The sequence below is a fragment of the Arabidopsis thaliana genome, chromosome 3, assembly GCF_000001735.4.
Source record: "Arabidopsis thaliana chromosome 3, partial sequence".
Classification (NCBI taxonomy): Eukaryota; Viridiplantae; Streptophyta; class Magnoliopsida; order Brassicales; family Brassicaceae; genus Arabidopsis; species Arabidopsis thaliana.
Window position 1 is genome coordinate 1,561,603 of NC_003074.8, and position 22,789 is coordinate 1,584,391.

At 37.1% G+C, this 22,789-nt stretch overlaps 7 protein-coding genes and 1 long non-coding RNA gene across 10 annotated transcripts; 6 read left to right on the forward strand and 2 right to left on the reverse strand.

Moving 5' to 3' along the window:
• Window positions 1–68: 68 nt before the first annotated feature.
• On the forward strand, window positions 69–5,734 carry ACBP4 (acyl-CoA binding protein 4). 2 transcript variants are annotated; one of them, NM_202498.2, is made up of 18 exons: window positions 69–436; window positions 967–1,037; window positions 1,469–1,532; window positions 1,625–1,696; window positions 1,810–2,004; window positions 2,106–2,183; window positions 2,306–2,416; window positions 2,605–2,671; window positions 2,775–2,836; window positions 3,094–3,233; window positions 3,410–3,536; window positions 3,616–3,730; window positions 3,868–3,956; window positions 4,097–4,180; window positions 4,263–4,445; window positions 4,635–4,781; window positions 4,954–5,013; window positions 5,260–5,734. In NM_202498.2, the coding sequence occupies exons 1-18, from the start codon at window positions 278–280 to the stop codon at window positions 5,443–5,445; spliced, it is 2,010 nt and encodes a 669-aa protein (NP_974227.1). In that variant the 5' UTR covers window positions 69–277; the 3' UTR covers window positions 5,446–5,734. The 2 variants fall into 2 exon arrangements, with proteins under 2 accessions (NP_974227.1, NP_187193.3); NM_111415.5 differs by having other exon boundaries at window positions 176–436; window positions 1,813–2,004; window positions 5,260–5,728.
• A 137-nt stretch (window positions 5,735–5,871) lies between these two features.
• AT3G05425 (uncharacterized protein) lies at window positions 5,872–6,003 on the forward strand (the record flags this gene model as incomplete). The annotated part of the gene is made up of 1 exon (NM_001125109.1): window positions 5,872–6,003. The coding sequence occupies one exon, from the start codon at window positions 5,872–5,874 to the stop codon at window positions 6,001–6,003; it is 132 nt and encodes a 43-aa protein (NP_001118581.1).
• Window positions 6,004–6,021: 18 nt separating this feature from the next.
• AT3G05430 (Tudor/PWWP/MBT superfamily protein) lies at window positions 6,022–9,616 on the forward strand. Of its 2 annotated transcripts, none has more exons than NM_111416.3 (2): window positions 6,022–7,178; window positions 7,574–9,616. In NM_111416.3, the coding sequence occupies exons 1-2, from the start codon at window positions 6,143–6,145 to the stop codon at window positions 9,433–9,435; spliced, it is 2,898 nt and encodes a 965-aa protein (NP_187194.1). In that variant the 5' UTR covers window positions 6,022–6,142; the 3' UTR covers window positions 9,436–9,616. The 2 variants fall into 2 exon arrangements, with proteins under 2 accessions (NP_187194.1, NP_001326914.1); NM_001337584.1 differs by having other exon boundaries at window positions 7,604–9,616.
• A 1,499-nt stretch (window positions 9,617–11,115) lies between these two features.
• Window positions 11,116–11,664, forward strand: AT3G05440 (C2 domain-containing protein; the record flags this gene model as incomplete). The annotated part of the gene is made up of 2 exons (NM_111417.1): window positions 11,116–11,409; window positions 11,590–11,664. The coding sequence occupies 2 exons, from the start codon at window positions 11,116–11,118 to the stop codon at window positions 11,662–11,664; spliced, it is 369 nt and encodes a 122-aa protein (NP_187195.1).
• Window positions 11,665–12,306: 642 nt separating this feature from the next.
• On the reverse strand, window positions 12,307–14,816 carry AT3G05450 (cystatin-like protein; the record flags this gene model as incomplete). Its single annotated transcript, NM_111418.4, is given in 8 exon segments — window positions 12,307–12,362; window positions 12,654–12,846; window positions 13,003–13,086; window positions 13,201–13,592; window positions 13,926–14,106; window positions 14,257–14,353; window positions 14,478–14,570; window positions 14,590–14,816. 8 exon segments carry the CDS (start codon window positions 14,814–14,816, stop codon window positions 12,307–12,309), a joined length of 1,323 nt encoding a protein of 440 aa, NP_187196.4.
• Window positions 14,817–15,332: 516 nt separating this feature from the next.
• Window positions 15,333–15,653, forward strand: AT3G01645. Its single transcript, NR_140849.1, has one exon. It is a non-coding gene; the product is annotated as an other RNA (long non-coding RNA).
• Window positions 15,654–16,187: 534 nt separating this feature from the next.
• AT3G05460 (sporozoite surface protein-like protein) lies at window positions 16,188–17,186 on the forward strand. The gene is made up of 2 exons (NM_111419.4): window positions 16,188–16,297; window positions 16,616–17,186. Exons 1-2 carry the CDS (start codon window positions 16,240–16,242, stop codon window positions 17,014–17,016), a joined length of 459 nt encoding a protein of 152 aa, NP_566252.1. The 5' UTR covers window positions 16,188–16,239; the 3' UTR covers window positions 17,017–17,186.
• Window positions 17,187–17,816: 630 nt separating this feature from the next.
• AT3G05470 (Actin-binding FH2 (formin homology 2) family protein) lies at window positions 17,817–21,471 on the reverse strand. Its single transcript, NM_111420.2, has 4 exons — window positions 19,453–21,471; window positions 19,187–19,377; window positions 18,884–19,119; window positions 17,817–18,799 (listed from the first exon to the last, which is right to left on the reverse strand). Exons 1-4 carry the CDS (start codon window positions 20,943–20,945, stop codon window positions 18,065–18,067), a joined length of 2,655 nt encoding a protein of 884 aa, NP_187198.1. The 5' UTR covers window positions 20,946–21,471; the 3' UTR covers window positions 17,817–18,064.
• Between the last annotated feature and the right edge of the window lie 1,318 nt (window positions 21,472–22,789).

Consider the following 22,789-nt stretch of genomic DNA (forward strand, 5'->3'; position numbering starts at 1 on the left):
AAAAATACGAAGTGACAATAAAAAGAGAAAAGTTTCGAGCATAATCATGTCTTCTTGATCGTGCCGCTCGCTATATAAACACTGCACCAAGCAATTACTATAATTTTTGATCAATTAAATATTAAATTTTGAGAATATGTTTCTATATTAATGAAAATAATTTAAAGTAATCATAAGTTTGTATCTTTGAACAAACGAAACTAGAAAACGCCTATCTCTGCTCATTGGCTTCTCCATCTCCGATCAAATCCGCGGTCGTAGTCAGAGAGAGAGACAAATGGCTATGCCTAGGGCAACCTCTGGTCCCGCTTACCCGGAGAGGTTCTACGCTGCTGCATCTTATGTCGGTCTCGACGGATCTGATTCGTCGGCGAAAAACGTCATCTCGAAATTCCCCGATGATACTGCACTACTTCTCTATGCGCTATACCAGCAGGTCAGCAACTTCCATTTCTGATCTCTTCCATTGTTGATCTCACGATTGTGGATTTTGCTTTTGAATTTCACGAGATCTGGTCGTTTGGGTGTTGATTTCTTTGTTTTAGTCACCGATTCATATTCCTCTCGCCGAATTCTTATCGGATTTTAGAAATGACGCACTTTACTTGTCTGATTAGCTGTGCTTGATCGTTATTTTCGATCCTGGTTAGTATATTCGAAATGCTCAGTAAAATGTTACCCGAGATCTCATCACGATTTGATTGGAAACATGATTGAAACAGTTTTATTTTATTAGATCTCAGGGAGCGTTGGTCCGTCAGTCGTAGTTTACTTGGATCTACATTGATTCTATAACTTGATTAGTATAGTCGTAGATGAATTTCTTACGAGGGGGTGAAACTGGCTGTTCCTTAACATAGAGAGAAACGTTCTCTTGTACTAATTATAATGTCGAGTCTACTAGTTTTTATCCCTGGGATAGATAGGCTCAGTGCTGATGATCTCTTGGATTTAACATTGAAACAGGCTACTGTAGGACCATGCAACACTCCGAAACCTAGTGCCTGGAGACCAGTGGAGCAAAGCAAATGGAAAAGGTTAGATTGGGTGCTGTGTTTTGCCCATACTTATCTACGATTAACATTTATGCATTTATCACTGGTTCTTTTATTTCTATTCTTGCGTTTGTGAATCATACTTGTAGGAATATGCTTCATGGTAGATATTAATAGGAGATGTCTTAGATTTCATCAATTACTAGAGCGTAAGAATCCAAATGCATTAGGGAAACGGGAAAGGAGTACTTTAGTGTAAGCTACTAGAGGAAAATAGAAATGCAGGATTTGAATGTGCATCCCTGGGGAAAAAAACTAAGTGCTTACCTATGTTTTGGACCTTTTGGTCTACATTACTGAGGTTGTTAATGCTTACGATCCTTTTTAAAGGAAAATAAGACTTTAAAGTTGTCCTCGTTCCTTTCCTGAAAGATACACATGCTACTGTTCTGAAGCATTTCATATTTACTTAGTTGGCAGGGGCTCGGAACCATGCCCTCCATTGAGGCAATGCGTCTCTTTGTGAAAATTCTGGAGGTAACCGACAAAGAGGTCTATTTTTTTTTTTTTTTTAAAGACTTAACTGGAGCATAACCTTGCTTTCTTCTCTATTGCTCAATTTTTATCAGGAAGATGATCCTGGTTGGTATTCGAGGGCATCTAATGATATTCCAGATCCTGTTGTAGATGTCCAAATTAATGTAAGTTTTGGTATCCCATGGGATTCGATGTCCAAACCATGGGAACTATTACACATATCTTTTGCTTGATTGAAGAAAATTATTTGAGTTTTTTAGTGCATTCATCTTTGTAGCAGAGAGCAAAAGATGAGCCTGTTGTTGAGAATGGGAGCACATTTAGTGAGACAAAAACAATTTCTACGGAGAATGGACGTTTGGCTGAAACCCAAGATAAAGATGTAGTCTCAGAAGACTCAAATACTGTTTCTGTATATAACCAGTGGACTGCACCCCAAACATCAGGTCAGCGTCCAAAAGCTCGTTACGAGGTAATTTATTTTTTCTCTCTCTTTTGAAGAATAAGTAAAAGGTTATGTCATTCATGTATCTTCTGTATTTTTCTAAGTCTTGTTTATTATATTTTTTTCAGCATGGCGCAGCAGTTATTCAAGATAAGATGTATATATATGGTGGAAATCACAATGGCCGTTACCTTGGTGATCTTCATGTAAGCAACCTCTATGGTTTATAAGCATAAGCTCCTAATGTAATTGAGATATTCAGCTCCTAGCTTGACAATACCAGTCCCGGTGACAGTTCCTAAGCAAAGCTTCTGTGGAATGTATACAGGTTCTAGATTTAAAAAGTTGGACTTGGTCAAGAGTTGAAACCAAGGTTGCAACAGAATCTCAGGAAACATCAACTCCGACATTGTTAGCTCCTTGTGCTGGTCATTCTTTGGTAAGTTTATTAACTTTTTCGTTTTGTTTTTGTTATTATCGTTTTGCTTTCCTGCCCAGAAATATTCAGGAGAGGGGTTTCAGCTAAAGCAAAGTATTCTCTTCATGAAAGTCACTTGCTATATTAGTTTGTAATAAAGAAGACTCTAGCTATACATTATTCACTTACCTTCTTTGCTTGTTTTGTAGATAGCATGGGACAACAAGCTGCTGTCTATCGGTGGTCACACAAAGGATCCCTCAGAATCTATGCAAGGTTAGCGTTTATATACCTTTGAAGACGATAATTTGCACATATTTATAAGATTTTTCTGGAATCTCAATGATTACATATCACTTTCTACTGTTTCCTGTCACAGTGAAGGTCTTTGATCCCCATACCATTACATGGTCAATGTTAAAGACATATGGAAAACCACCGGTATATCTTCACTTCTCTCATGTTGTCTCATTTGCTTTCCTGTCACCTTTGTATGAAAATATTACAGTTTTATACAAAAAAAAATTTGGCCGTCAAAAGACAAAAAAATAAAAGTTGTTTTCTTTCCTTACCCTCCCATAATATCTTCAGGGTTAAGGTGCATCTAAATCCAGAATTTCTCCTTGCTAATTTGGAAGTCAAATATGCATTTTGGTTACTTAAATTTAGACTTTCTTATAATTATCTCTTGCTTTTAGGTTTCACGTGGAGGCCAGTCAGTTACAATGGTGGGTAAAACCTTGGTGATATTTGGCGGGCAAGATGCAAAGAGATCACTTCTGAACGATTTGCATATACTTGACCTAGACACGATGACCTGGGATGAGATAGATGCCGTGTAAGATTTTATGATGTTTCTGCATTTTGTTCTCTTTCGAAGAAGTCAAACCCATTTAAGATTAGATATATAACCAGAATATGAATATGTTAGAAATCGACCTCCTATCTCCTTTAGTATCTTAGTCGTTATTGAAAGATTAGCAATTCAGGATTTAAATTGGTGTCAAATTGCAGGGGTGTATCTCCATCTCCGAGGTCTGATCATGCTGCTGCAGTGCATGCAGAACGGTTCCTTCTTATCTTTGGTGGCGGCTCACATGCAACCTGTTTCGATGACCTGCATGTCCTTGATTTGCAAACTGTAAGTTAAGCTAAGAGTCTATTCTTTCAGCTGCTCTCAAACATGCTTTGTCAGCCTCTGATATAATTGTCACATATAGATGGAGTGGTCAAGACCAGCACAGCAAGGTGATGCACCAACTCCAAGAGCTGGACATGCTGGCGTGACAATTGGGGAGAACTGGTTTATTGTTGGTGGCGGTGATAACAAGAGTGGTATGTTAATGCACTTTTCCCTTGGAAATTTTCTCTTCCCAACCGTTCTGTTTATCACCCCCTAGAACAAAAGATATTTGCTTGGGTTTTTTTTTTTGTGTGTGTGGGGTGACTAATTTTGTGACAAATTACTGCAGGGGCATCGGAGAGTGTTGTACTAAACATGTCAACTCTTGCATGGTCGGTCGTTGCTTCAGTTCAAGGACGTGTACCTCTTGCTAGCGAGGTACTTAAATAAACAGACTTTATCCATATTAATTCCCAGATAGCTATACAAATAAACACGGTAGAAGCCTTTTCAAGACTTCGAAAAAAGTCAAGTCATGCTTATTTCATTTCCATCGTCCTTTCCTTTGCTACTGACAGGGATTAAGTTTAGTGGTGAGTTCATACAATGGTGAAGATGTACTAGTCGCTTTTGGTGGATACAATGGACGTTACAATAACGAAGTAGGGACTGTGATCTGAACCCATAAGTTCATTTCTCTTAATTTTTCATTTAGTTCTGCTTCTAATTCTTATCTGGCATTAGATTAATCTTCTTAAACCAAGCCACAAATCAACATTGCAAACAAAGACTCTGGAAGCGCCTTTGCCAGGTAGTCTTTCTGCTGTTAATAATGCCACAACCAGAGACATTGAGTCTGAGGTTGAGGTGAGCCAAGAAGGCAGGGTACGGGAAATTGTCATGGACAATGTTAACCCTGGATCAAAGGTATCTTCTTGTCAAATTTCCCTCCTTAATATATTTTGCATAGCACCACCTTTTGATTTGTTTGAGAGAATTGAAGCATCTTATGCATATATGCTGTGGTAGTGATTGTGTCGACACAGAATATAGTTACTCCAGTCCGGATCATCACCTTCTCGCACTCTTATTATGTTTTGGGTGATTAATCCCCAGGTTGAAGGAAACAGCGAACGCATTATTGCGACTATTAAATCTGAGAAGGAAGAGCTGGAGGCATCACTGAACAAAGAGAGGATGCAGACTCTCCAACTAAGGCAAGAGTTAGGAGAAGCAGAATTACGAAACACAGATTTGTACAAGGTACTAATATTATCACCTTCTTAAAACAGAAGCCGACATGAATAAATTGGTGAACCAATCGTTCATAAAGACTGGTTGCAGCAGTCTTCCAATTGCATTCACATTTAACATCTGAAATCTCGGAATTTTTCCTCGAATATGATATACCTAACTTTGTACTGACATTTTGTAGGAACTTCAATCTGTTCGTGGCCAACTTGCAGCCGAACAATCAAGGTGTTTCAAACTGGAGGTACTAAACCGTAGCCACATCTCTTTTGTACCATAACCTACAGAATTTGGAATCTCGTGAAACCCGTGATTTAATGACTACATATACTCATATTCCAGGATGAATAGGAATCTTGATTAGAACATTCATCCATTGTAACCACTGGATCTATCACATATCTTCTCTGTCATTTATTGATAAGCTTCATCACGTCATAAGAACAAAAACAAAGCAAATCTAATTGGGTCACTTTCTCCGAATCTGCAGGTTGATGTTGCAGAGCTAAGACAAAAGCTTCAAACATTGGAAACACTACAGAAGGAACTCGAACTCCTGCAACGTCAAAAGGCTGCCTCAGAACAAGCTGCAATGAACGCTAAACGACAGGGCTCGGGTGGCGTATGGGGCTGGCTCGCTGGAAGCCCTCAGGAAAAAGATGATGATTCGCCTTGATCATTTTTGGTCCGGTAATGCCATTTTCCTCCGGACGATATTTGCTTTCAGTAAAGAAATATATATAGTTTTTTTTGTCTGAGTCTCTCGCATTGTTTCTTCTTCCAATAAGATATTTTTTTAGCGAGCTTTGATTACTACCGATGTTTAGCTTTGTTCTCTGTTATACAAGTGATTCACCAGAATATTCGTTAACTTTTTTGAAATATTTGTTTTGGGAGTGTCTGACAAAATTATGAAAACTAAATCAGTTTACGATCAGCAATCATAATTTTCTTATATTTACGAGTCTCTTACTCTCTTCACTCTTTAGTCTTCGTTTGCATTAAAAATTAAATTAAATTTACCTCACTTCGTAAGTGGACAAAAAATCACGTTTTAGGCAGCAAAATAAAATAAAATAAAAAGATCACGTTTTTTTGTCCCATGACGTGGCAACCTATTACTGGATGGGAAGTTCGACCGTTCACCATCACCATTTATGACGCTGAGAAGTTACCAAAATGTCCTTCTCACCAAGTGATGCTTTTGTCATCTTCTCCAGCTTTACTCTCATGAAATTTCTTAAATTTTCTCTTCCAGCAAACAATCTCAGGATTTAAACAAAGTTACGCATCTTCTGGCTTCGAGTTGTTTCTAGGGTTTCATTGTTATGAAAGCTCTTTAACACCGAGGGTTCAAGTGTGGTTAGAGAGAAATGAATTCGGCTGAGGTGAATGTGAATCCTAGGGTTTTTGGTGATAGTTTCGTTACTTTTTCTGGCAATGGCTCCGGGAAATTTGAAATGATTGATCAGGCCGAAGCTTTCCTTATGGAGCTTGATTCGGTTGCTGCAGACACTGGAAGTGATGGAAATGGAAATGTCGATTTAGGTTCTCGAGTGTCTAACAGTGAAACGGAACCTAGATTTTGTGAAATGAAAAGAGAGATTAGAGACTCTGATCACCGATTTTATGAGCTCTGCAACGAATCTGGTGAGAAGAAAATGGAGAAAAGGCGAGTTCCGGACTACAAATCTTTCTTATCCGAATTTGACGATTATGTTGCGAGGGAGAAAATGGGTTCTAGAAATTCGAAGGCATTGAGCTATGGTTTTGAAGTGGGAGATATGGTTTGGGGAAAGGTAAAGTCACATCCATGGTGGCCAGGTCAAATATTCAATGAAGCTTTTGCGTCTCCCTCTGTTCGTCGTGTGAAGAAGATGGGTTACGTTCTGGTTGCTTTCTTTGGGGATAATAGTTATGGATGGTTCGATCCTGCTGAGCTTATCCCTTTTGAACCTCATGTGAAGGAGAAATCACAGCAAACTAGTTCGGATCACTTTGCAAAAGCTGTGGAAGAAGCTATGAATGAAGTAGGTAGAAGGTCAGCTCTTGGCTTGACTTGTAAATGTCGGAATCAGTATAACTTTAGGCCTATTAATGCTCAAGGTTACTTTGCTGTAGACGTGCCTGATTACGAGGTCCAAGCTATTTACTCTTCTAAGCAGATTCAGAAAGCTAGGGATAGTTTTTCATCTGTGCAAACTCTAGCTTTTGTGAAGCGGTGTGCATTAGCACCTCAAGAGTGTGATACAGACAGCTTAAAGTCTTTCCAGAAGAAAGTAGCGGTTTGTGCATTCCGTAGAGCAGTGTTTGAGGAGTTTGATGAAACATATGAACAAGCTTTCAGGGCAAGATCTGTATACTGTTTAATGAAGACACATGAACCACTTAATAGAGCACCCCTTCGAGGTAGATTCACCTTTCAGCGATCCTGGCATTGTTTTGAATACATTTGTAATATTTCTGCTTCCAAAATCGAATTTTATGGAGTTTTATTAGATCTTTCTCCTATGTATCACAGAGATACGGTACTCTATAAATTGGTGATCTCGTTGAGTTTGTTTTTCTGTTTCTCGAGCCATATAGGCTACATTCGAGAGTTTTGTGGTTTGGGTATCCTTCGACATCAAAAATGCTTTTCTTAAGGTTGTTATTGTAGGATTTATAGCTATGAAGTTGTATTCTTAGAATGCCTCAAAAGGATATGGCATATCTTTGATCTTAAATTCTGGATTGTGAAATCTCATTGTGTTGGGTGGTTGGAATAGATTTCATATTTCCTCATGCATTGCTTGTGTTTACAGTCCCCTTGAGTGGCTCATTGGTCAGTGCAGAAACTCTGGGCAACCCAAAGAGCTACACAAAAGCTATGAATGTAAAGGATTCTACTAAACAAGACAAATATCTTCCAAAAAGAAGAGAAGAAGCTGGTGATATGACAGTTCAATTTGGCCAGGTCCAAGAATCTTCTCAGTTTCAGGGCATCAACGGATCTTCAGCTTGGGATCGTCTACTCCAGAGAAGGACTCCATGTCTCCAAACTCCCAGGAAACATGAGCAGACTGGGCTTGTCAGCATGAACTTCACCTCTTCAAGTGGTAATATTCCTGGAAAGAAATCCTCTGTTTCAAAGCTCTCTCGTGATGATGACAAGGGTTTAGCTCAAGAGTCAGATGTGAGAATGGGAGAAAAAGCAACTCTATTTCCAGATCAGGAGAAATTTGAACCAATGAAAAGCCTTAAACAAGATGAGACTGGAACAAATTCTAGATCTAACAAAAGCTCTCTCAAGCTTTTTAGTGGTGGGAAATTTTCTGCAGGAGTTGGGATCAAGAAAGGCAATGTCGTGAAACGGTCTTCTGGCGAAATGAAATCTGAGAATTGTCCTCCAGAACCAAAGAAAAAGAAGAAAGAGTATGTGTCAGAGCTGAACCGTGACACTCCAGATAAGAGGAAAGCGTTATCTTCTGGAGAAGCTTGGGCCAAGAAATCGTCACAAGTAGATTCAGCAAAGAGACGCTCCAATATGTTGATAGTGAAACTTGATGGTCTGCAGCTGTTGAGTAATTTGCTAGCTCTCTCGCTTGACCCTCTCTTTGGATCCTCAGATAGAAGTTCTTTTAGAGTTATAAGGCAGTTCTTTTTTCATTTCCGATCACATGTTTACCAGAAAAGCTTGGCCACATCTCCTTCCGCAACAAAACTGTCAAAATCTGCAAAGACTTTGTGCAGAGCTAATGAACAATCAAAGGCTGGGAGAAACCGCATATCGTCTGACAGTCAACAAGATGTCCCATCAACTAAGAAGCTAAAGAAAACCATTCAGTTCAAACCACTGGCTTCTGACAAGAAAACAAACCAAGATGCAACAAAGAGATCAAGTCTTGCACCTTTAAATCCAGTAAGAGACCAATGTCGAGTTCCCATCAATGCCAAACCAGCTATAGTTCAACAAGAAAAGAAGACGGGTCCATCTGCAATGGTAGTTGAGCCAACAATGCTGGTCATGATGTTTCCTCCTGGTGAATCTCTCCCTTCCATTGATCTGCTTAAGGCGAGGTTTGGACGCTTTGGACAGTTGGATCAATCAGCCATCAGAGTTTCCTGGAAATCCTCGATCTGCCGTGTTGGCTTCCTGTATAAACTCGATGCGCAGACTGCCTTAAGATATGTATCAGGAAGCAAATCTCTCTTTGGCAATGTGAATGTGACATACTTTCTCCGTGACATGAAAGCTTCTTCTGCATCCGGAGATCATGAACTGAAGAAAGCCAAGAGGCCCAAGACAGACAAACCCATCACTAAACCATTGAACCAGCTACTAGAGCAAGCACCGCCGGTTCACCAACCAAACATCCAGCTCAAGTCTTGTTTGAAAAAACCAGGCAATAACCGTAATGGTAACCACAGAACAGTACGAGTGAAATTCATGTTGGGTGAGAAAGAAACAGAGTCACCATTTTCGGTTTCGATTCTTCCTCTCTCTTCACAAGACTCAGAACCAAAGCCTGTAAATAACCAAGTGGACCACGTCGAGCCACCACTAGACCCGTCACAGCTTAAGGTGGACATCTCCCTGCAGATGATGGAGCTGTTAACAAGGTGTAACGATGCTGTGGCCAACGTCACGGGTTTGTTGGGTTACGTCCCTTATCATTCCTTATGAAAGATTACATTAAAGAAAAACAAAAGTCTGTCCTTAGGTATTATTAACTAGTATTATCTGGAGAAGGGTATCAAAATTCAAAGTGAATAGAACATCTCTCTTTCTCTAAATATCCACATTTGACATATAAACCGATTTTAAACCAGAATGTTTTTCTAACTTTACTGGTTTCCAGTTTGCCAAAAAAAAAAAAACTTTATTGGTTTCCTATTTTAAAGCCAATATCAAACTGCAAAAAAAAAAAAAAAAAAACAATTAACCAAATTTGCATGAAAACTGAAACCAAATGCGTTTTAATTCTGCGCGTTTGATATTAGATCTAACATTTTAGAGCATAACAATATCCTACTATATTATTTGGAAAGTACATAACCTTACTTTTTGTAATTAATTACATGCCATTAGAAAAATTTAATCAAAAACAAAATCTTTTAATGACATCATTAAGATTATCAAAATTATTTAACGACAATATTCATCTCTTAATTATAGGGCTTATTGGATTTAAAGACGGGTCATCAAAAATTTCCTAAACTAAAGCAAAATATACTGAATATTCAAATATCTATCTGTTACCAAATTATAAACAAATAAGTTCGTAAAACGATTTAATATTTTATATACGAAATCAATTAAATCTTAATCACATAAAAATTAGCACAAAAAAAAATATGGTACATTTGGGTCTATAGTATTTTTGCAAGACTTTTTTGGTGGATTTTGGTAAAAGTGCATTCGGCCCCTATTAAATAAATATGGTACACTCCTAAGTTATTAGCTAAAATGTTTAGATTATAATTCAAAGTCATATCATAAATAAAATTAATATTAATAAAATAAATGACTTTTTGGCAAGACGAATTTTTGAATCAACATTAATAAAAAGTAAAATATAATTAATCCACTGTTTCAATACGGGTTAAATCTTTAATTTATTATTTTTAATAACAATTAATATATATAAATACTTAATAACAATCATAAATTGTAAAATATAAATATTTTATAAAAATAAAATTTGCAAGTTTTAATATATATTACTTTTAAAAAATAAATCATCCCGCGGTATACCGCGGGTTAAAATCTAGTTTAGTTTATTTGAAATCAGATATTATCGGATCTAGCAAATATATTTTCTCTTGTCCAATTGATATTTTTCCAACAAGATAGACAATTTTCGATGTTGTAGAGGATTTTTTAGTCATGATCATACTAATAATCGTAAAAGTTTTTTAAGGAAAATCTTTTTTTAATACAAATTTCTTATAGTTTCGATTCATCGTGATTGTACTATATATCAGTTCTTTTTCGGTTTTGTTTTAGTTTAGTTTTTATCAATATTATTTCAGTTACGGGCGGTGTTTGAAACTGATCAGCCTCTCTACAAAATATTTCAGATTGACATCTAAACTACTGATTTATCCTTTATTATATTTTAAGACTGCTTGATAAAAAATAATAATAATAAAAAGTATTTATCTATAGCATAATTTCAACAATAAATAATGATTTTGACCCAACAAAATAATATACCAAAAGCTTTTTGATTTGGATGCAAATCCTTAAAACGATATATATAAAAGATTCGTAGTTATACTAGGACCCTTAATCAAACAACTTTTATAATCCCGAAACCTCCTCTTTCTAAGTTACTCATCTCTTCTTCTTCTACTGATTATAATGGAGTATTATCAACCGGTGGAGATTAACGTTCTATCAGCTCAAGATCTCAACTCCATCAATCTTTTGTTCAGACCAACTGTCTATGTTTCCGTCTCGGTCACACGTGGTTCACGTGACAAGCAAGTCACTCCAGCTGCTGCATGGGATAAGAAATTCTTACGGTGGAATTATCGTATGAAATTCTATATAGAAGATGACAAGGTTCGAAGGAATGAGTCAGTGTTTGTGTTTCAAATCAAGTGTAAGAGATTTTTCGGGTCCGACCAAGTCGTTGGGAAACTTTTCATACCGGTAAAGCAATTGCGGCACCTGAATGAAGAGAAGACCATAACCGAGCATACCAATATAAATTATCAGGTCATAACCGAGACCGGAAAACCAAAGGGTAGTATATGTTTAGGGTTTAGATTTGGATGTATTTTTAGGGGACAAATCAGAGGATGTAATTCGGATATTGCTAGGGTTCATGAGGGTTGTAGATTAGGAGTTTGGGGAAATATTAGACATGAGCCATCAGCTCCTTGTGAAGATGATATCTATGCTTAGAAATTGATTACTTCGATTATTTCCAATAATTTTATATCTTGTTATTGTTGTATTATTTGATATGTATTTCATCATACTGATCATAGTCAACAAGATAGAAAGAACTCAAACGCGTTAGAAAACGAAAACAAAAATCTCAACATAAATGATTTAACTTTGACGTATTGAGTTGAGCCAAGAAACCCGAGTGAGATGGTTTTGACTTTGACGTATTGAGTTGAAACCCATGCACGCATAATTTTTAGAAGGTTTATCAAGATTCCATCAATTTACAAAATGACAAAGAACACTGAAAATTCAGTTTCTGTTTAATATAGTCAAAAAGATTTGGACATTGTTGACCATTAGTTATTGTGTTATTTAAGGATTGTTTGTTTCAAATATTTAATGCTTAGCAGTGTAAACTAGCTACTCCCACAGATGGTATCCATTCCCGTCTACGTTTTTTTCTCCGTTTATGTTCACGTCTATTTTTATTTTGTTCAACATCTAAAATGTTTAATTTATAGATCCTTATGACTTGGTCCCTACTAGATTCGCTAGAAACTTAGAATAAACAAGTATCCTTATGACTTGGTCTACAAGATTTGTAACCTTATGAAATTCTTCAACTACTCTCTTTCATCACCTTGGCTGCCTCTTTCAATTGATGATCTCCTCGGATACCTTTTTCAATTGAGCTCCTCCATCAACTTCAACTAACAGATTGACAGAACAAAAAAAAAACAGCAAAATCAGATGGTAATTGTAACTTCTTAGGCTTATATATCAAGCGGACAAAAACCAGTATACTATATGCAGAATTTACGAGATAACAATCAGAGTGGTTAATTGATCAATCTAACAAGTCAAGAAACCACATTGTTTTTGATACTCCATATCTGATCAATCTAAATATATATATATACAAAACTACGTGTTCTTTTTTCTGGGTCAACTATACAAAACTACATGTTAAAATCTGAATATGAGAGGTGAAAAAAGATTACCCAATTTAGGTGAAGTGGGTCTGCAAAGGATGGGATAAGTCTTGCCTGCAGACCAATCCACCTTAGCTTGATACTCCACTAGAGGTGCATCAGGAGAATCAGACTCTCTTGCAGCAAAAGTGATGTAGTACGTTGTCCTGCCCCCTGGGTTGAAATTAGCCCTCAAAACATGATCCAACTTCACATTAAATCCCTGGAAAAAAGAGACAAGAATAATTAATGGGTCATATCTCATAAATATAAACTAGCTAGGACTCTGAAAAGCCAAAGTAGAGAGATGTTGTTACCTGTCGTTTGTTATATTTGTCAACACAAAGAGAGATGCCATGTTTCCTAGAAACTGACGAACTGTCACACCTGTACGCATCTTTTCATCCAGACCACGGAGTGTGGCAATTCCACCCCATAGGTAAGGTGGGAATTCGGCACTTGACTCAAAAAACCTAAAACCAAAACAAACTACTAAGTTACTTGAGATTTTATAATGACCCATTTAGCAAAATTCGATACGTATAGAGATGGAAAAGGGTGATAGACAGATGAATACCTTGGTTTCGATGACCGTGCGCTTGTAAAAACGGGCCCTCTTCTCAAGGTCCTTGGTGGCATACTCTCTCTGATCATCAGAGGAATGATACTCTCGGCCATCGAAGCTATCCTTATCCCATTCGGAATCACTATCACTTTCACTATCCTCCTCGTCGTTTTCATCGGGATCCTCCTCGTCATTTTCATCGGGATCCTCCAGGTCGGTGGTTTCAACCTTGCGCTTCCCCAGCATAGAAGATTCATCTCCCGTGGTAATTTCCATTGACTCCGTTGATTGGTTTTCGCTTGAAGATCCACACTTGATCTCGCCGTCGCTTGAAGATCCATACTTGGTCTCACCGTCGCTTGATTTAGGAGCCATCTCGATGATTGAGTAAACCTTAGATTCACCTTTCAATTCAATTTGGGTTTTTTATTTTTTTTCTAACAAGAAGCTAAACGCATAGATAACACAATTCATAGTAATTTATCGTCCGTGACACTTATTTGCGTTTGTGCCATCAGACAAAAAAAATGATTCCTCATCAGTTTTTAAATTATTTTGTTATCTATATATTTGCATTATGATTCCAATATGTTCAACTTAGTGTATACTCTAGTCTTAACTGTTTATTTTTTGTTATTAATTAATATATAACAATTAGTAATACACCCTTTAAACAAAATTAAGAGCCTAAACCGTAACGTGTATAGTCTATATGAGTGGTCACTTTTGTAGAGGACTTGGTCTACAAAAGATGGGATAAGTCTTCTCGGCTGCAGACCATGCGGCCTTAGCTTGATACTCCTCTGAAGGTGCATCTGGAGAATCAGACTCTCTTGCAGCAAATGTAATGTAAAACTTGGACATGGAGCCAGGGTTGTAATTCGCCCTCAAGATATGTTCCAACTTCACATTCAATCCCTAAAAACAACAAGACATAATTGATTTAGATATACACACATAATTAGGAATCTAATAGCCATGATTAGAACCAAATTAAAAGTGAACAACTTGCCACTTCTTGGTTATACTTGTTGAGACATGAAGATGTCAAGTTAGCGCAGAATTCACGGACGGTAAGGCCTTTCCCAGCGTTCGCTTCAAGATCGTAGAGCGAACTAATTCCACCCCAGAGGGGAGGAAAACGGTCTGACGGCTCAAAGAAACCCTAAACAAACCAAAGATACGTGATTAACAACAACATACACGAAAATCCGAATGAATCATTTTCTACTCGAGAATACCTTGTTAGGATGACTTGGCGTCTATAATAACGACATTTCTCATCAAACTCCTTGTCCGAATACCCCATCTGATCAGAGGAATGATACTCTCGGCCATCGAAGCTATCATAACCCCATTCCGGCTCACTATCCTCCTCATCCCTGTGACTCTCTTCGTCACCTTCCTCCTCTGATTCGATCGTCTTCCACAACAACGTCCTCGACTGATTCGTATTCTTCTCCGTCCTCGTCAGCTATTTGCTCGCTTTCACCAGGGTTGGGGGTTTCGGCCCTGCGCTTCCCCAGAAAAGATAGGCCAACGCCGGTGGATGTTTCCATTGGTTCCATCACATTTACGTCGCTCGAAGATCCATCATTTACCTCGCCGTCGCATGATTTTGGAGCCATGTCGATTTTTTTCAAAACCCTAAATTCCTTTTCAAGCCAATTTGGTTTTCTTTTGTAGAGAAGAAGCCTAGCCAACAGTTTATCATTAAAATATTTTAGCTTGTAGTCTCATATTTGTGTGATTCTTTTTTTTTTTTTTTTTTTAAAGGAATTTGAGGAACACATTTGTTTGATTTTTCTTATACAAAACAACTTTGTTTTATAATCTAACTGAAAATTCCAACAGAGACTTAACCCTCTTTAATTAATGACTATTCACAGTACAATGCTAAATAGTAAATAAGATATGATATTATTCTCTTCCATCAACTTGGAAATGGTCTCTCTTCCATTGCCTTTCAATCAAACATTAATAGACAAAATAAACAGAAAAATTAGTTGCTGATAAATATGGAAAGAAGTCAAAACCCAAAACGTGGCAAAGTATGTATAATAAATTCAAGTAAAAATTGGTTTCTTCAGCATGAGCAAGATATATGTTGGGAATTTCGGCCCTGCGCTTCACCATGAACGATGAGGCAACGCGGGTAGAAGTTTCAATGGACTATGTCAGTTCTGGGTCGCTCGAAGATCCATCCTTCATCTCACTGTTGCTTGATTTTGGAGCCATGTCGTTTATCGAACAAACCCTAACTTTCTCTTCAAGCCAGTTTGGTATTTTCTAAGAAGACGACACAACTTTTATGTCCGCATAATTAAGAAAGATTAAAGTATACATGGTTGCTTGTAGTATAATTGAAATTGCAGTTGCAATTGATCAAAACAAAGACCCTATGTCAAGCAACTTTTGGCCTTTTGGAAATGGTTTGATTTAATCCTCTCTTTTTTTCGTCGTGATTTACTCCTTTTTCCTATAATGATTTGGTTCACTCATGTGTGTTTGGAACTTTGTGTATTTATTTTTCTTTCTCGTGCCTATTCAATAGAAAATCAATTTTCAAAAAAAAAGGAGAATAAAAATCGTTTCACCTAAGATCAGAAGATTAGGACTGGTGGGAGTTTCCTCAATTCAACGTTTTTTCCCTCCAATCAGTCTCTATGTACACGTGGCTTTCATTAGCCAATTATATTTCTGAGGCCTTCAGAGAACTCATTTAATAAGAAAGAATCGTGTATCAAATTTGAGATATAATCTTATCATTTTGTAGTAGATAATACATGTTAACTTACCTTAACATTTGATTTTATTCCATCAACAGTTTTGAAATATATAGTAGTATAGTACCGCGTACCATATATAGTTAGTGTAGTCAAACTCAAATCAATTAGTATTAACTCTTAAGATTTTCTGGTCAAACCCAAAACGTACATTCCTTCTTTTGGTTAAAACCCCACAACGTACATTGCATTATAAAAAAACGACGAAGGTTACTTAAGCTTCATCACTAAAAGCAAAATACACCGTAACAGTTTTCGTTGGAAGATGAAGAACGTTTCCTTTCAGCTTTTGTTTTTGGTTTCTCTTCTTGTTCTTGTCTTTGGTAAGTATATTTATTTTCCCGTCTGTAGTTTTTTTAATACACTTTTCAATTTGTAGTTTAATACCTGAATAATGGAAAATCATAACTCTATGCAATTTAAAAATAAGAAAATGAAAATTTATGAATAAGAGGCATGACCGAGAATGGGGAAAAATATTTCATCATAGAAATTATGAAGTTTCAAAATCATTACTTTCTGAACATATATTGCCATTAACCTTATATGTGAAACCTACCGAATAGAAATTAATCTTATGCAGTACTTTTTTGACAAATTATGTTGGACTAACATATATTTAAATATAATCACATTTGAAGGACATGATCTTGTGAAAGGTAGGACAATGGATACAAATGGTGGCGGCGTGCATACAAATAGAGGCAGTGGATTTTTTCACGATAATCCTCCTTGCAATCCAAGAGATCCAAAGTGCATAGATAAACCTTGTAATCCAGAGAATCCAAATTGCAGAATGGAACAAGGTGCCATTAAGCCAAACAGAGGCAGTGGATATCTTCACGATGATCCTCCTTGCAACCCAAGAGATCCAAAGTGCATAGTAAAACCTTGTAATCCAGAGAATCCAAATTGCAGAATGGAACAAGGTGCCATTAAGCCAAACAGAGGCAGTGGATATCTTCACGATGATCCTCCTTGCAATCCAAGAGATCCAAAATGCATAGTAAAACCTTGTAATCCAGAGAATCCAAATTGCTAAAAGAAACAAGGCGTTGATAGTAAAGAAGCAGTATTGGTAGCAATGGGAATGTAAGTTATAAGATATGTGAATGCCTTATAAAACGCATTTTATTGAATAAAACGTGTTTGTCTAAATATTTGATTTATATGATCAATATATATAGCCAGATAATTCTGGTATAATGCCCGTACCAAACTTAAACAAAGCGTACCAAGACAATCACCTAACATATATAATCGGCATGTAATCATTATAGTATCCCATATTTTAATTTTAACTATCTTAACTAACAAAAATATTCTTAAATTTTTATTTGGACATTTAATACTCAAAATTTTTTGGTTGGAATAAAAATACATAATTTAATTATTTGTGCTCTTAAAATCTCTTTGTATATAAATTATTAAACTATTTGTGAAAATCGAACTCGCAACTTAAGAAACATTAGAAAGATGTCTATATGAAATGAGCTAATCAAGAATATCTCAACAATGAAATATATCTCGACGTTCCATTCACAACATTTCACCCTTCAACCTCATCAAGGTAAAAATCAACAAAATTAGTTGTAAGAATAAAAAGAATCCATAGAAAGGCTTCATATATACAAGCACGAGGGGTTCATGATGACTATTGGGCAAAACAAACATCGAAGCACTCGAGCTCATCCATCACACTCCCGTAAGCATTGTCGTTTTGTGTAATGAAGTTGTTGTGTTCAGTATCATGATATTATAACTAGAACCTTGTTATCAACCTCATTGATGTGTATATGATGATGTATGTAGTTCTTTGAAACAAGAAACGGAATAAGTACCAAACTCTGGATTATCCATAGAAATGTTGACGTCTCTCATGAATCAATGATTTTAGCGTATGATACATATACAAATCCATATACATATTTGTCCATCTTCATCCATAGACTCAAAGTCTGAATCTCTGCCCACCTCTAGTCCACAATAAACCCCAAAACCGCTCGGTTATCATAAACAACTCAGAAATTTCATAAAAAAAATTCCTACAGAAACCAAACAGTCACACCTCTGTTCATAGTCAACATTGCTCATCGAAACGGAGCCAAAGGGCTAGGGCTATTGGGAACCCTAACACACCTCAATTCTCTACAAACATGATCCAACATCCCTAGAAAATCCCTTACAATCACAAAGATCCTCAATGGGTTCTTCTCATCTCCTCTCACATCTCCATGAAAATACTCTGCAATCTCTCCAACCCTCTCCATTATCCTCTTCTCGTCTTCCCTCAATTCCTCCAAGCTCTTCTCGCCGTATCTCAAAAACGAGCTCATCGAACTAACAAATGCTCTGTTTTCTTCGTCCCCTTTCAGCTTCTCACTCGCAAGACAGCTCAACTGCCCCAACCCATCTCTCAGATTGGACACCGAGGTAACAAGACCTTCCAGATCAATCGTTGCCGTCTTCTTCACGTTTCGTAGCTCTGTGTTTAGACCCGAGACGAGATCGAGCCCCATCCTTCTGTAATCCTCCTCTTTCTCCTCAGGTGTTCGGTTCTTGTTTGATCTCTGGTTCATGATCCGTCCCATGATGCTGTCTGAAACCCTGATTCCTTCAGACCTAGAGATCTCTTGTACAACAAAATGAAGCAGAGTAGTCTTTCCATCTGTGCCTTTAACATCAGAGAGTTTAAGCAGAGCATCGAGCTTGAATGCTTTTGCACCACCGCGTATGGTTCCTACATTCATCCTGTTTCCAGTCTTTAGGACAGCTTCTAGAAGCTTCAAGAATAACCTGCTTGATTTAAGCTCCTTGCAAGCTTCCTAGTAAAGTACTTTTAAGTGTTAATCACCGTAACTTGAAGTGCAAGAAATCAATAAACGAATATAAAGTAAACACTGTAATACCTCAAGCATGGAGAAGGAGTTTCTGAGATGAACCACTTCATCTTCAAACGTTTCTCTATAAAGCATTGCTTCAGCTCTCTGAAACGCAAATGGAACTCCAACAAGAGCTCTGAGAAACTTCTCAGCTGAGCCAAGCTCATCCACGGCTCCTTTGTAGCTACGCAGCTTCAACTCTTCTTCTTTAGTCGGCACCATCTTCACCAACGCTTCTAGTTGCTGTAAACACAAGCCTTCCCCTACAGATAAACATTTTAACATCAGATCAGCTCCTCAATGGATTGATTTTGGTTGATATTAGTTTACCTTTCCCCAAGGCAGAGCAGATTTGGTCCGCGGTTGCGTTGAGAGCTTTCAAGAGAATGGTAAAATTCTGAAGTCTTTTAGGTTCAAGAAGGTGTTTCCCTGGTGATGGAGTTTTGCTCTTCCCTTCCTCATTCTTCGTTGAGCTTTGCATCGTATATCCAAACAGTGACTCAATCATCTCTTCGTCTAATCTGAATAACCACAAGACCACATAATCACACATTCATGAAAAACATTTTGTTGATTGTGGCTAGTTAAAAACTTACTCAAAAGAGCTTGTTCTGAGCTTATCCCAAACCATAGTCCGGTCTGGTGTAGCCCTGACTTTATCCCAGTGAAGTGGCTTCAGTTTAGGCAATGGAGCTCCGTCTTTGCCTAATGGTCTACGCTCAGAAAAATCAAGAGACAATGGCGGTGGAGGCGTTTTATTAATTCCAGCTACTTGAAGCTGTTGTGGCGGGGGCGGTGGTGGCGGTGGACGCGGTTGAGAATTTGGTACATTGATCGGAAAGCTTGTCTTCGAGGAAGAAGCACAAAGTTTTTCACATAATTGCGACGAAAGCGTCTGAAGATTAGCGGTTTCTGGCGAAGACAGGGTGTGAATACGTTTGTTAGAGAACTGCGGAAGCGGTGGAGGCGGTGGAGGTGGTGGTGGTGGAGCAGATACAGAGATTCCGAAGTCGCTTCTAGAACATTCAGGAATATCCAATTTGTGTTCTGAGAAGCGTTGAGAGGAACCAACGTTAACACTACCAGAAGCAGAGGAAGCATTTGACAATCTTGGATTTGAATACTGAGAGCCACCACCAACGGAATGAAAAGACTCATCATCGTCTGAAGAATCATTGATTACAACAACAGGAACAGAAACAGAGTTTACTGTTTGTTCTTCATCATTTTCGTGCACCGACACAATCTCTTTGGTCGAATAACTACTAGCATTGTCCCAATCATGTGAGATCTCTGTTTCTATACTTCTCTTTACCTCTTCTTCAAGCAATCCACCATTGATACCGTTCAAATCCTTCTCTGTTTCTCGTATTTCTTTAACAGAAACAGAGTTTTGTCTCTCCAAGTCAACTCCTAGTGAGTTTAGGTACAAGAAATCGAGAGTAGGGTTTACACTAACCTTCCTCGTCGAGCTTTGAGATTTTCCCTTTTTCCTTTTAAACGACAGCGTTTTACCGTTCATTTTCCTTTTTCTTCTCGCGCAGAGACAGAACACTCCAACGACACATACTACGAAACCGATTGCAGAAGCTGTGGAAGCAACGACAGGTACAAGAATCTTCTTAAATGTTCCTCCTTTCTCATGTTTTCGCCGTTGAATCTCGGGTTGTTCCAATGGATGGGTCCGTTGAGGTAACGGACGACGGAGATGTGGAGGAATCGGTCGTGGAGGAGCTGGAGGATACGCCGGAGATTCGATTGGACCACCGTTGGGAAACGGAGACGGCGACGGCGCCGGCCAAGGAGAGAAAGAAGCAGACTCGGCGAGATTTCTTCTCCGTGAAGTAGAGGGTTTAATCAAATCGAGTAAAGCTCGAAACTTTTCCAAAACTCGAAGCTTTATCTTCTCGCCGCCCTCTTCTCCGGCGTATCTTCCGACATGGGTTCGGTATCTTTCACCGTTTTCCACCGTTAACACCTTCCAGTCATCAAGCTCTTTAGCATTAGCAACAATGCAAAAGAATCTAACTTTGCAGCAGTGTAATGAAACTACAATGATCATGAGAAAAATCTGACGAAAATAAACCATATCTTTGTTCTCTTTTTAGATCTTTTCTCTGTAAAAACAAATCATAAACACTACAAAGAAACCATTTATGAGAAAAGACTCAATTTGTCTTTAATGTATTTTTTTTTTATTTTTCTCTCCTTTGAGACTTTAATGCTACTCCAAGGAACCCCTGAACTCTGCAACTATAGTTGTACTGGTAATGGTAACACCCTCTTTCTCCATTAACTCTCCTAGCAGAACAACAGAGCTAATTTTGCAATTTATACACACCATTTTAGGTAATCATCTCTTAAATAAATAAATTAATGCGAATTTTTCTTGAATAAAGGAACAAATGTTAATTTTAAAATCATTAAATTTTGCAGAGCATTAATGCGAATTTTCTTGGAATTAATGTGGTGACAATATGAAGCTTTTTAGTTTAAGTTTGAAAACAGCTTTTTTGTTTAAGGAAGAGATTAAAAAGGAGAAAATCTAGTAAGCAAAGAGAAGATAGAAAGAAGCGTGAAGGTGTTGGTGTGAAGTGGGTCCTCTTATTGTTGGCACATTTGGCTTCTTCAGCCATTTGGTTATTTACTGTACAAGCTTTCTTTGTTCCTCTCAACCCACCATTGTTTTATGAGGCAAATTACAATACAAACGAATTTTTGCATTTATTGTATAGAATTTATTCTTGTGTTTTGATATGAATGTGCGTATACACGTACCTAACAACATACGTATGAATGATTCCCATTCATATGTTTTTTTATTCATGGGTTATTTAAGGATATATGAATGTTCGGAGAAAAAAAAACTCTATTGTCGTAATAGTTTCGTAACACACACAATACGCAACTGCCATTATAGATAAATTAATTTTGACTGAAACTATTTGATAGAATATTAGTGGTATAAATATGTTACAAATGCAAAGGAAAACATAAATTTCTGTATAGACAAAATATTTTCCTTTACATGTCCCTTCTCTGTCGTATATGGCTATAAGAAAGATTATAAAGTTTTACTCAAAATTGTTGTCAGTTGGGGGATGTTTTTGCTATATAAATGATAAGTTGGATAAAGAATTCTCAATTCACCCATAATTAGTAATCTAACATTTATTCTTACGGTTAGAAGTTTCCAAAATTCTGATGAATATTCAATTAAAAGTATTTTAAAAAATATATGGACTTTAGATTGGATTCTGGTAAATCAGACCAATAGGTGGGTAGTGACGAAATTGAAATTAATAATTTAGGCAAACTTCTCTATCTTTCTTGTCACATTCTAAAGCTTCCCAAAGTGAGATGGTTAGTTGTTCATAATTTCACAAAATAGGTCGCAAAGAATATTATCTTGTAGAATATGATGTTGATTTCGTTGAGAAGTTTATACTATGATTTTCTTAGTTTGATATGATGAATGACTTTTTAGAAAGCTAGTGTTTGGCCTTTGAATGCGTTTTTAATAATAGTTATATCAAAGTTCATCAAAATAAGATCATATATAATGTGTTTACAAGGACATAATATTGAAATGAGGGAGAGACATATGATTGGAAAAGTTGTATTTACTTTCATCATTTTTTATGGTATCAAAGCAGAGGTTGAGAATTGTGTGTTTCAATCCTATCTCTCACGTCGATAGAAAAAGATGTTAAAAAATTCCCTTAGTAGTAGATTACTAGATTGAATGATTTATTTTACCATTGAGATTGAGTAAAACGAATATCACTAGACATTTTTTTTTTCGCGAATATCACTAGACTTGTACACAATATTTGTTCTCTATTGTTTTCACTCTTTCTACTTGGTTCATTTAACTTCTCAAGTGTCAGCAAATTTGATATACGTGGGGCCAATGTTGTATGAACTTGTCTT